The sequence below is a fragment of the Cetorhinus maximus genome, chromosome 5 (genome assembly GCF_964194155.1).
Source record: "Cetorhinus maximus chromosome 5, sCetMax3.hap1.1, whole genome shotgun sequence".
NCBI lineage: Eukaryota > Metazoa > Chordata > Chondrichthyes > Lamniformes > Cetorhinidae > Cetorhinus > Cetorhinus maximus.
The window spans coordinates 127029957-127043137 of NC_135883.1; the positions used below are offsets into that span (position 1 = coordinate 127029957).

General features: G+C 40.4%; 1 protein-coding gene across 2 annotated transcripts in view; it reads right to left on the reverse strand.

Moving 5' to 3' along the window:
• ttk (ttk protein kinase) overlaps nucleotides 1-13181 on the reverse strand; it is a 77074-nt gene that overhangs the window by 34691 nt on the left and 29202 nt on the right. For both annotated transcript variants that reach the window (XM_078542457.1, XM_078542458.1), the window contains exons 10-14: nucleotides 12538-12655; nucleotides 10283-10464; nucleotides 3378-3523; nucleotides 3084-3255; nucleotides 2874-2969 (exon numbers count right to left, since the gene is read on the reverse strand). In XM_078542457.1, the coding sequence (XP_078398583.1) occupies nucleotides 2874-2969; nucleotides 3084-3255; nucleotides 3378-3523; nucleotides 10283-10464; nucleotides 12538-12655 (714 nt within the window). The remainder of the gene's footprint in view (nucleotides 1-2873; nucleotides 2970-3083; nucleotides 3256-3377; nucleotides 3524-10282; nucleotides 10465-12537; nucleotides 12656-13181) is intronic.

Sequence of the window (13181 nt, forward strand, 5' to 3'; positions counted from 1 at the left end):
AAAAGTTGTGAAAATTCTTCGAACACGTCAAAAACTTTAGATTTTTTTAATGAAAAATGTTAATTCTGGAAAAAGTCAAATGTTGCAGCTTCAGCTCCAAGGGCATTAACTGAATCATAGATAGAGTGATCAGCACAGGAGGCCATTCAGCTCACCTTGCTTGTACTGGCTCTTTGGTAACTATTCAATTTGTCTCACTCCTCTGTTATATCCCCACAGAACTGTAAATATTTCCAAGCATTTATAAAAACATACAAGTTAGGAGCCGGAATAGGCAACTCGACCCTTCGAGTCTGCTCCGCCATTCAATAAGGTCATGGCTGATCTAATTGTAACCCCAACTCTACAAACCCACCTACCCCCGATAACCTTTCACCCCTTTGCTTATCAAGAATCTATCTACCTCAGCCTTAAAAACATTTGAAGACTCTGCTTCCACCAACTTTTGAGGAAGAGAGTTCCAAAGGCTCATGACCCTCAGAAAAAAATGTCTCCTCATCTCCGTTTCAAATAAGCGGCATCTTATTTTTAAAATAGTGACCCCTAGTTCTAGATTCTCCCACAAAAGGAAACAACCTTTCCACATCCACACTGTCAAGACCCCTCAGGATGTTATACGTTTCAATCAATTCACTTCATACTCTTCTAAACTCCAGCAGATACAAGCCTAGCCTGTCCAACCTTTCCTCATAAGACAACCTGCCCATTCCTGGTATTAGTCCAGTAAACCTTCTCTGAACTGCTTCCAAAAGTATTTACATCTTTCCTTAAATAAGGTGATCAATACTGTACGCAGTACTCCAGATGTGGTCTCACCAATGCCCTGTATAACTGAAGCATAACCTCCCTACTTTTGTATTCAATTCCCCTTACAATAAACGATAACATTCTATTAGCTTTCCTAATTACTTGCTGTACATGGATACTAATCTTTTACGATTCATGTACTAGGGTACCCAGATTCTTCTACATCTCCAAACTCTGCAATCTTTCACCATTTATACAACATGCTTTTTTATTCTTCCTGCCAAAATGGACAATTTCTTATTTTCCCACACTGTATTCCATTTACCAGAACTTTCCCCACTAACTTAACCCATTTATATACCTTTTGTAGCCTCATGTGCTCTTCACAATTTACTTTCCTGCCTAGCTTTGTGTCATTAGCATTATGCTAATCTCTTTTGAAAGCCAATACCAAAGCTGTTTCTGCCACCCTTTCAAGCAGTACATACCAGATCACAATAACCCAATATAAAAACAAAGTCACCCGATTCTTTTTATCTATCGCCTTGAAGCAGTATCCTTCTGCCACGGAAGAGTTTCTCCTTACATACCCATTCATGATTAACACTTACACCAATTTCTTCTTAACCTTCTCTGCCCTAAGAACAAACTCAGCTTCCCCAGTGTCTTCACAGAACAGAAGTCACTCATCCTTGTAACCATTCAAATAAAAACTCTAATTCACCCTCTTCAAGGTCTTTTACATACTTTGTAAATTCAGTGCCCATAATTGAACACAATATTCCAGCTGGGGCTTTACCAATGTTTTATAAACCTCTAGCATAACTTCCTCGTTTTGTACTCTATTTCTTCTATTAAAAAAAGTAATGGGTCCCATATGATTCATAACATCCTTTTCAACTTGTACTGCCACCTTCAAAGATTTGAATGTATACACCCCAGATTTCTCTGTTCTCTTACCATTTCATCAGTCTATGCCCTCTTGAAGTTGGTTATTATCTTCATAATTTACTACATTCCCAAGTTTCATGTCATCTGCAACTTTGAAACTATGCCTGTAAACCCAATTCCAGGTCATTATTATAGATCAAAAAAAGCTATGGTCCTAATACTGGCCCCTGGAGAAAACCAACTACTCCCCCGCCCCCCCGCAAGTCTGAAAAAAAAAATCAAGCACAACTATCAGCTTTGCCCTATTGCCAATTTTGTGTGCATGCTGCCCCATCTCTAAATTTTCTGAAAGTCTATTACTTGGCACTATCCTCTGCATTATAAATAACTCAATTAAGTTAATCAAACAAGAGTTGTGTTTGACAAATTCCTGCTGACTTTCAATTCTTAGTCTATACTTTTCCAGGTGCTAATAATTTTGTTCCAGATTTATTGTTTCAAAGTTTCCCTCAACAACGACATTAAAGTGACTGGCTTGGAGTTGTGGTGCTTACCACTCACTTCTTTTTCAAAAGAAGTGCAACATTTGCAGTCCTCTGGCACCACCTACACATCGAAGAAAGATTGTGGCCAGAGTCTCTGCAATTTCGACCCTTTCTATCCTCAATAACTTAGGATGCATCCCATCCTGACCAGGTGGCTTCGCTACTTTAAGAGTAGTCAATCATTTAAATACCTTCCTTTTATGTATTTTTATCCAATTCAGGAAATTTTTGTGCAAACCTAGTCACAAGATAGTTACGCAAGACCATTCAGGCCATTTTCATTCCATCAGAGAATGGTCCCAAAATTCCCAATTGCAGCATCAAATTGGCTCTTCAATTATTCCATAATTTTCATTGCCACTATGCGATGAGAGTGTCTATTCCATGCATTGATCACTCTGAAGATCAAGCTCCTGATGCTGGCCCTACTAGTTTCAATTTGTGATTCTGGGCTACTCTTGCAATTTAACAATTATTGTCCAAATTGATCTTTTCCATGCAGTTGTCTTTTTTTTTTCCAAATTGTACAATTTAATCATAAATATTACAAGTTAAGCTAGACCTTGTGACAAGTTCTTCAACCCAAGTCTATGATCTTGCGCTGCTCTAAAGTTTTCCTTACTTCATATTAGTCCCATTAATTGCTCTTAACTGAAAATGAATAGTAAAAGGAATTAAATACCGTATTACCTTACTTGATCCTCCAGTTCCTAGTACTTTTATTATGGAGTAGACTCTCTCCTTAACCACAATACTTTCATTGGCAGTGAAAGTAGGTACTGAAATCTGACAAAAAAAATCCAAAATTTCAACTAAAACTTCATATTCAAATTCAGAACACACAATTAATTCTCAAATTGATATGCAGTATTGAAAATTCAATTTGTAAATCAACATTACCCCTAACTGTGGCAGAAGCGAAGAACATCCATATTGTTGGAGCTGATCACAATGTTGTTGTGGCGTTGCTGGAGTAGGTGGGAAACTGGTGTAAAATTGGGAAACTGGCATAAAATTGTGTGGAGTCGAAACCTGCGCCAGTACAGGTTTGCTCACAACTGGAGTCTGTGAACTTGAAAATAAGAAATACCCACAGTGCTTAAATAGTTGAGATTACATTTAAGACAACGCTAACATATTTTAAGGAGGCATAATATGTAACTTTAATGAGTACTTAACAGAAATGATTATTACCTGCTTGTGAAACGATGAGACATTTTGATACAGGGTGTTTGACAAATTGATGCTGTTGGAACTGCACTTTTACCAACACCACTCGTGGATGGAAATTTCTTTGGAGCAAGCATCACACCAGCCTGATTAAATTTTGGTCCATTAGCCTGTATTTTAAAAAAAATACTCTCAGCCACTTCAAAATTAGTATAAAACTCAACTTTCATTGGTGAGTCCAGTCAAATTTACATGATCAACATTTTGGATTTGATTTTGACTGAGTGGGTAGCAAATTAGGTTCACGTGGGAATTCAGTGCATGGGGGTGGGGGAGGTTGTAAAAAGAGGTGTAGTATACATAGGAATTATTTTAAGTGAGTAATTAAATTAAGTTAACTAAATAACATAAGCAGACCAGATGGCAGGACAGGTGTTATGTTGCAACTGTGCAATGTGGGAGTTTTTCGATGCCAAGATGATCCAGGACAAACATTTGCAGAGAGGGTAAGCAGCTAGAGGAATTCCAGATCAGGATTATTGGATCTGGAAGCCAAACTGCAGACACTGCATGACATAAGGGAAAGGAGAAATACCTAGACACTATTCCAGAAAATGGTCACACCTCTTAGAAGGGACAGAGTGAGGGACAGGAGGAGGTGACCGTGATGTAGGTATTGGGACTGAGCAGACAGTAGTGGAGGAGGCTCAGACTTTGCAATTGTCAAACAGGCTTGCACCCGTTTTTGAACAAGGGCATAACATTCACAGTTCTCTAGTCCTCTGGCACCTCCCCTGTGTCTAAGGAAGACTGGAAGATTATTACTAGTGTCTGCAATTTCCACTCTCACTTCCCTCAATATCTTTGGATGCATCTCATCCGGTCCTGGTGCCCTATCTATTTTAAGGAAGGATAGCCTTTCAAACACCTCCTTCTTCTCGACTGTAAGTTCTACTGGTGTGCCAGTTAGCTCCCCTCTCACTTTGGCCTGGGTAGCAATTTCTTCCTTTGTAAAGATGTTAGTATCGATCATTAAGGAGGTTGTTGGAGGGCACTTAGAGAAACTCAAGGTAATCGGGATGAGTCATCATGGTTTTGTGAAAGTGAAACCATGTTTCACCAATTTATTGGAGTTCTTTGAAGGAGTAACATGCGCTGTGGAAAAAAGGGAACCTGTAGACGTGCTGTGCTTGGATTTCCAGAAGGCATTTGATAAGGTGCTACGTCAATAAAGGCTCATGGTGTAGGGTGTAACATATTAGCATGGATAGAAGATTGGCTGGCAGAAAACAGAGCGTGCATAAATGGGTCCTTTTCTGATTGGCAGAATGTGATAAGTAGAGTAAACCTGCAGGGGTTTGTGCAGGGGTCTCAAATTTTACAATTTATATCAATGACCTAGATGAGGGGAGTGAAGGTAGCTAAATTTGCAGGTGACACAAAGATAGGTAGGGAAGTACGTTGTGAAGAGGACATAAGGAGGTTGCAGACATATATAGATAGGTTGAGTGGGAAAAATAATCTGCATTGAGTATAATGAAGGGAAACGTGAAGTTACTTTGACAGGAAGGATAAAAAAAGTGGAGTATTACTTAAACAGAGACTGGGTGCCAAATTCTGAGGTGTGGAATGATCTAGGTGTTCTCGTACATGAGTCACAAAAAGTTTGTATGCAGGTACAGCAAGTAATTAAGGTTAATGGAATGATATCCTTTATTATGAGAGGAATTGAACATAAAAGAAAGAATGTTATGCTTCAGTAATACAGGGCATTGGCGAGACCACATCTTGAATATTGTGTGCCGTCTTCGTCTTCTTATTTAAGAAAGTATGTAAAAATGTTGGAGGTGATTCAGAGGAGGTTTACTAGATTTCGGCAGACCGATCGTGTCAGCCTGTTCCTGCCCCACGGAACTCATTTCTTGCTATCTTGACTCCATTCTCTCTCCCCTTGTCCAGTCCCTTCCCACCTACAGCCGTGATTCCTCTGACACCCTACATCATATCAACAATTTCCAGTTCCCTGGCCCCAACCGCTTCCTCTTCACCATGGACGTCCAATCCCACTACACCTCCATCCCCCACCGGGATGGTCTGATGGCCCTCCGCTTCTTCCTCGAACAGAGGACCGAACAATCCCCATCCACCACTACTCTCCTCCGCCTGGCTGAACTCGTTCTCACACTGAACAATTTCTCCTTAAACGCCTCTCACTTCCTCCAAATAAAAGGTGTGGCTATGGGTACCCACGTGGGCCCCAGCTATGCCTGTCTCTTTATGGGGTATGTGGAACATTCCTTGTTCCAGTCCTACTCCAGCCCCCTCCCACAACTCTTTCTCCGGTACATCGATGATTACTTCGGTGCTGCTTCATGCTCTCGTCTGGACCTGGAAAAATTTATTAATTTTGCTTCCAATTTCCACCCCTCCATCATTGTCACATGGTCCATCTCTGACACTTCCCTTCCCTTCCTTGACCTCTCTGTCTCAATTTCTGGTGATAGACTGTCCACCAATATTCATTACAAGCCTACCGACTCCCACAGCTACCTTGACTACAGCTCCTCACACCCCGCTTCCTGTAAGGACTCCATCCCATTCTCTCAGTTCCTTCGCCTCCGTCGCATCTGTTCTGATGATGCCACTTTCAAAAACAGTTCCTCTGACATGTCCTCATTCTTCCTTAACCGAGGTTTTCCGCCCACAGTGGTTGTTGACAGGGCCCTCAACCGTGTCCGGCCCATCTCCCACGCATTTGCCCTCACACCTTCTTCTCCCTCCCAGACACATGATAGGGTCCCCCTTGTCCTCACTTATCACCCCACCAGCCTCTGCATTCAAAGGATCATCCTCCGCCATTTCCGCCAACTCCAGCATGATGCCACCACCAAACACATATTCCCTTCACCCCCCCCCTAGCGGCATTCCGTAGGGATCGTTCCCTCCATAACACCCTGGTCTACTCCTCCATCACCCCCTACACCTCAACCCCCTCCCACGGCACCTTCCCATGCAACCGCAGAAATTGCAACACCTGACCCTTTAATTCTCCTCTCCTCACAGTCCAAGGGCCCAAAAACTCCTTTCAAGTGAAGCAGCATTTCACTTGCACTTCCCTCAACTTAGTCTACTGCATTCATTGCTCCCAATGCAGTTTCCTCTACATTGGAGAGACCAAACGTAGACTGGGTGACCGCTTTGCAGAACACCTTCGATCTGTCCGCAAGCATTACCCAGACCTCCCTGTCGCTTGCCATTTCAACACTCCACCCTGCTCTCATGCCCACATGTCCGTCCTTGGCTTGCTGCATTGTTCCAGTGAAGCTCAACGCAAACTGGAGGAACAGCACCTCATCTTCCGACTAGGCACTTTACAGCCTTCCGGACTGAATACTGAGCTCAACAATTTTAGATCATGAACTCTCTCCTCCATCCCCACCCCCTTTCCGATTTTCCCCCTCCTTTTTGTTTTTTCCAATAATTTATATAGGTTTTTCTTTTCCCACCTATTTCCATTATTTTTAAATGTATTTCCACCCATTGTTTTATCTCTACCTTTTAGCCTTTTTCGATTCCTTCACCCCACCCCACCAGGGCTATCTATACCTTGCTCGTCCTGCTTTCTACCCTTAATTAGCACATTCCATAGATAATATCACCACCTTCAACACCTCTTTGTCCTTTTGTCTGTATCATCTTTTGGTTATCTCCACCTATCACTGGCCTGTATCCAGCTCTTCTTGTACCACCCCCCCTCCCCCCCCTTAAACCAGCTTATATTTCACCCCTTTTCTATTTTTCCTTAGTTCTGTTGAAGAGTCATGTGGACTCAAAACGTTAACTGTGCTCCTCTCCACAGATGCTGCCAGACCTGCTGAGTTCTTCCAGGTGTTTTTGTTTTACTAGATTAATACCTGGTGTAACTGGGTTATCTTACGAGGAAAGGTTAGACAAATTGGGCTCTTTCCACTGGAGTTTAGAAGAGTGAGCTGTGACTTGATTGAAGTATACAAGATCCTGAACGGCCTTGACAAAGTGGACATGGAAAGGATGTTTCCTCTTGTGGGTGAGTCCAGAACTAGGGGGCACTGTTTTAAAATTAGGGATTCCCTTTTTAGGACAGAGATGAGGAGACATTTTTTCTCCCAGAGGGTTGTGCGACTTTGGGACTCTCTGCCTCCGAAGGCAGTGGAGGTGGGATCATTGAATATTTTTAAGGCAGAGGTAGATAGATTCTTGTTAGGCAAGGGAATCAAAAGTTATCGGAGATAGATGGAAATGTGGGATTCGAAACACAAACATATCAGCTATGATCTTATTGACCAGTGGAGCAGGCTCGAAGGGCCAAATGGCCTACTTCTGCTCCTATTCTGTGCATATGATAGGGGTGATCAAAGCCTCTCCAACCTGTGTGTTGGACATTTAAGTTCCAGTGTTCATAAACCAGTGTTTGACATTACAAAGGATACTGAAGTTATAAAAACCCAAATTAAACTGTAATTTTTACAAAAAAAACAACTAAATGCACTTGAGAACTCTGGCCAGAACAACCTGACAGGTTTAAATTTTGCTGAGGGAGTGGAGAAATCAAAGTTCCTTCTAAGAAGTGAATCTGAACGCAATGGATCAACATGTAGCCATGTTAAGCAAAGCTACCACACTTAGGAATTCCTACCTGGTTGAATTGAATTACCAAGCAATTACAAGAAGAAAAAAGGCATTTATTGTTATGAAGAAAAATGCCACAGAATTATAAATTCAATACCAGAATAGTACATGTACACAGGTTGCAAAAATTGCCTTGGTTTTTAATCAAAATGTCAGGTGACTAATTTGATTGAAAAAGAAAGTAAAGGATGTTGAAGAGGTAAGTTGTGACTATTCACATATAACCACCATGGTTGCCAGACAGCTGTCCAAACTTAAGATAAATAAACCTCAGAAGCATAAGATGCAGGGGATCCTTAAAGAAGAAAGACAGGAAATAGTAAAAATTCCAACACAAATTTCCCATAAATCACTGAAATATAGGTATTGTCTGGAGAAAGGCGGATGTTACAAACAGCTTTTTTTAACAAAAAACGGTAGCTCACATGACCCAGGAAACTAGACATGCTGTGTGTCTATAGTAATGGAAATGTTTAATAAAACTAAGGTGTAGAGAAAATACATCCGGATAGAAATAAAATCCTGAAAGAGAGTCGATATTACTTCCTGAAGGAGAGATCTCACCAATCCAATTTACTAATTTTCTTTGAGTTTGTGACAAAGGAACTGGATAGAGGTATGGTAGTGGAGGTAGCATAGCTAGATTTTAATAAGGGCCTTTGATATAGTTCATCACGAAGGCAGAAAATGACAACAAAGTTGGAACTTTACAATGAACCCATAACTGGTTGGCCAATAGAACCCAGAAAGTGATGGTATAGGAAGTGTCATCAATCTGGGAGACTGATACACATGGTTCCATAAAGGTGTGCTTTGGAAACTCTTCTGCTTGATAGGACCATAGAAAAGTTATGGTGCATAAAGAGACCATTCAGCCCATTGTGTCTGCGCTAGCCAAAAAATAAACTCATTTTAATCCCACTTTCCAGCACTTCGTCCATAGCCCTGCAGGTTATAGCATTTCAGATGCAGATCCAGGTACCTTTTAAATGAGTTGAATGTTTCAGCCTCAACCACTAGCTTAGGCAATGACTTCCAGATGCCCACCCCTGCAGGGTGAAAACGTTTTTCCTAATGTCCCCTCCAATCCTTCTACCAATCACCTTAAATCTATACCCCCAGGTAACTGACCTCCCCTCCCCCCCTTACATTACATCCCTACTTGTGTATGCAACACCTCACCCAATAAAGAAAAGCATTCCAATATGCTTTCTTGACCACCTTGTCCACCTATCCTGCCACCTTCAAGGACCTGTGGACATGCACACCAAGGTCTCTCATTTCCTCAACCCCTCTCAATAACTTCCTGGTTATCGAATATTCCCTCGCATTGTTTGCCCTCCTCAAATGCATTACCTCACACTTCTCTAGATTGAATGCCATTTGCCACTCAACCAAACCATTGATATCATCCTGGAGTCGACAGCTATCCTCTTCACGATCAACTACACAGCCAATTTCTCAATTGTGCCTCCCATGTTTCAGTCTAACTCATAAATATATACGACAAATAGCAAGGGCCCAAATCTGAGCCCTGTGGAACACCACTGGAAATCGTTTTCCCATTCGCAAAAAACATCCATCGACCACTACCCTTTGTTTCCTGTCACTGAGCCAATTTTGGATCTAAGCTGCCACCTTCCCTGTATCACCTTAATGTTTTCAAAAATATCTGGAGCGGAGAGTCACAAGCACAGTAGCTAAATTTCTAAGTGACACAAAGTTAATGATGGTGGTGGATTCAAAATATAAGCGGTAAAGCTACAGGAGGATTTGTATGTACTTGGATTTGGGCGGAGGGAATTAAAACGTAGAAAAATACGAAGTACTTCACATGGGACAAAACAAAGCAGAAAGGGGCTCAAATTACAAATTAGAAAATAATGTGCATGAAAAATGAAAGATATCTAGGGGTTCCTGATTGTTAATATATCAAACTATAGCAAAAATGCTTGGCGGGAATAAATAAAGCAAATCAGATGTTTTCAATAGTAGAAATTAACAATTTCCTAGTATTAGGTTGCACCTGACAGACCATTCGGATTTTAGAATTATACTGACAAATGCAGTAGTCTTAATGCCAGAAGCAGGCGTGAACAACATGTCCATCTTAAATCTTTCATCCTTCAGCTCCACAACTGTCACTTTAGAGAAAGTTGGCAACAAAGACAAATAGTTGTGATAAAATTATAATTCCAATTTGCACAAAAGAACATACATTAAAACATTTTTTTTGCTGTAAAAAAAAAATTGGACGTTACCTCAGGTGAAACTTGAGTAAAAGCACTGCCAGATATTTCTTTCCCCTTCACAGCTTCTACAGCGAAACTACCTTGTTTCTTTATCACATCAACAGTGTGTGTCTTGAATTCCTTTAACCCCTTTTCTTTCAGGTTGTCAGATTTTAGTTCATATTCTTCTTGCTTAATTTGATCAGGAATTGCTAGAAGACAAAAGCCAAACTTATCTCTTTTAACATTCAAATATTGCGAGCTCATTAGGGAAGGGTCCAATGAAAATGCTTGAGCAGAAAGAAGGGAAAGAAAAAAGCCGAGCGAATTAATCTCCAAATAATTTTTACTCAAGCTGATCTCAATATTGCCAGACTCTCAATAATTTTAATGTTTAACAAAATAGGTAACAATGATACTGTACCCAGAAATGCTACATGTAATGTACTGTTGATCATTCAATGGAAAGAATATAATTGTCCAAGAGAACACACAGCAAAGTGCAAAACACTATACCAAGTCCAAATTACGAGTAAAGATTGAGAGTTTGGCTTGCACTCTTTCAAGGCTACGTATAAATGTTCAAAATTGTCACAAGGGTTTGATAACATTGATCTAGACAAATTTGTCACACTGATAAGACCTCAAATGTATTAAGTGAATAGAGAATTTAGGGAAAACTACATCATAAAGGACAATAAAACCCAGCTTAATAAAATAAATAGTATCAATAATATGCATTTGGAAAAAACTGTGTTTAACATCATGATGCGCTACAATGTAGCCCACAATGGTACCATATGGGAAAATGGGATTTTCCCCAGTTTTATACACATTTTCAATGAGTTACTTCCCTATGATGTCATCCATGTCGTTACTGGTACAGAGAGGCCTGCCCCTTATTAGTAAGTCAAAGCCATTGATATACAAATGGACACCCTGAAGCTCCAACTTGTATCTGCAAATCCTGCCTAAGTGGAAATAAATTATGAAAGTGGGACATAGAAATAGAACAAAGAAATAAGCCCAAAATACAGTTGTTTAAATGAACAAATCTAGAAAAATACAACTGACTTGTATTGGACCAGTGCAGCTGATGCTGTAAGGGTATCATGAAAGAATGGAAGGATGCAGCCTCCATTACACAGAATCAAATGACAGCTAGTATAAAATCCACCCCAGTCCAGATAGTTATGGGGAAGAATTAGGAGGGACTTATAGCAGCCAGGAAAGCTGAAAATGCAGGGAATGTGGTGGTTCTGCCTAGTTTTTTTCTCCATTTTCCAGACATCAGCCAGCCAGACTGAAGACTGGCCTGACATTGAGCAGGAAGGCCTGTGCTAGAAGCAGGAGGCGCAAATCAGGTCATGGGCTGGCCTCAAGATCAGGCATCAGCTGATTGCAGCCCACCCTGGACCCAAACAGTGCCATAAAAAGCTGGGTCCAGCAGTTCACACCTCTGTTTAGGTAAAGGATTTCACATACCATTGAAAATCCAGTCCCCAGCTGTTAAATATAAAAGACTATTAAAATGAGGTATACATCCTTATTAACATATTCAAATCACTAACCCGCCTTACAAGAGCTAACTAGTTTACTGCTTCCCATCCTACCTCATATACACACAAAATAGGCATGTACATGGCAGGTTACAGATTTTTTTGTATTCCCCACTACTCCTGGCCGGCGAGGGGTGGGTGGGAAGGAGATGTCCCCCATCTATGTAGAAAGGCGTAGAGGCGCTTCATCAAATTAAAGCAATTTTTCAGTGAAAGGTAGATTTGGAAGCCACTTTGCTCAGTTCTCACTCATTGTTGCTGCAAATTCCCTTTAAAGAACTAACTGTTGTATTGCCATCGCAATACCTGACATTTTCATTGAGAACTTTCAAGGATGGTTAATGAAGATGATAGAGGCATTTTTCACATAAGTTAAACTATGATTGGGTCAAAAAAAAGACCGTCACCTTGAATTTGCATCATCAACAGAGTGAGTAAAATTGGGCTGCCTGTGTCCCAGACTTAAAACATACCAATCGACCCTCTCTTCTCCCCACTCCAGAAGATACACTCAAATCTTTAGCGTTGTTAGCTCTCAATTTGGAGTAAAAGGATTACAATGCCCCCTTCACTCTTCCTGAGCAAAAAAGGCAGTAAATGCAAATGTTAATACTTTTCAGCACTACTTGTGTGTTCACTAATGGACAATACCCAACAATCAAGATCAGTTCATTCAAACCCAGCAGTTTTTAAGATGGAGGTTAGATAATATTTTATTAAATTTACCTCCTTGCTTTTTTAAAGCAAATGGTCCAGTGCAAGTGAAGAAGGGGTAATCATTAACCTTTTCACTATCTTCATTTGAGCTTTGCAAATTTGGGGAACTGGTGACACTTGAGCCACACTGAAAGTATAAAATAAACAGAAATTAAGAACTTCCATACATGGCTGATATTTACAGAAGGCACTTCAGTACAGAATAGAGGCCACAAACAGATTACACTAAATGAAAGCAAACCTGGTGCATGCATTATTTGATGTTTACAAATGCATAATTTAATTTTTCAGATTCTCTTTACTGAAGACTAACAACTTCAGATCTAAATAATTCCCATTTAAATAACTTGATATACACAAAGTAATTCTGAGATAAAAATAGAAAATGCTGGTAAGATCTGAAGGATGCCTTTCAGCAACCACAAATAACAAATTTCAAAGCAACAGACAACACTGCAGCTTAGCATGTAAATTTAAACAAAAAGCTTCTTATGTGACAAGTTCTCAATATCAACTGCATTGTTGAGACTAGCTACCAGATACTTTCTTATGGGTGCAATTCATTATACAAGCAACTGGTTTGGAAGAAGTATTATCCTCTATTGATTGCCTACCTACAGTGTGGGCCAGAGGAGAGTTTGCAAAATGTTAAA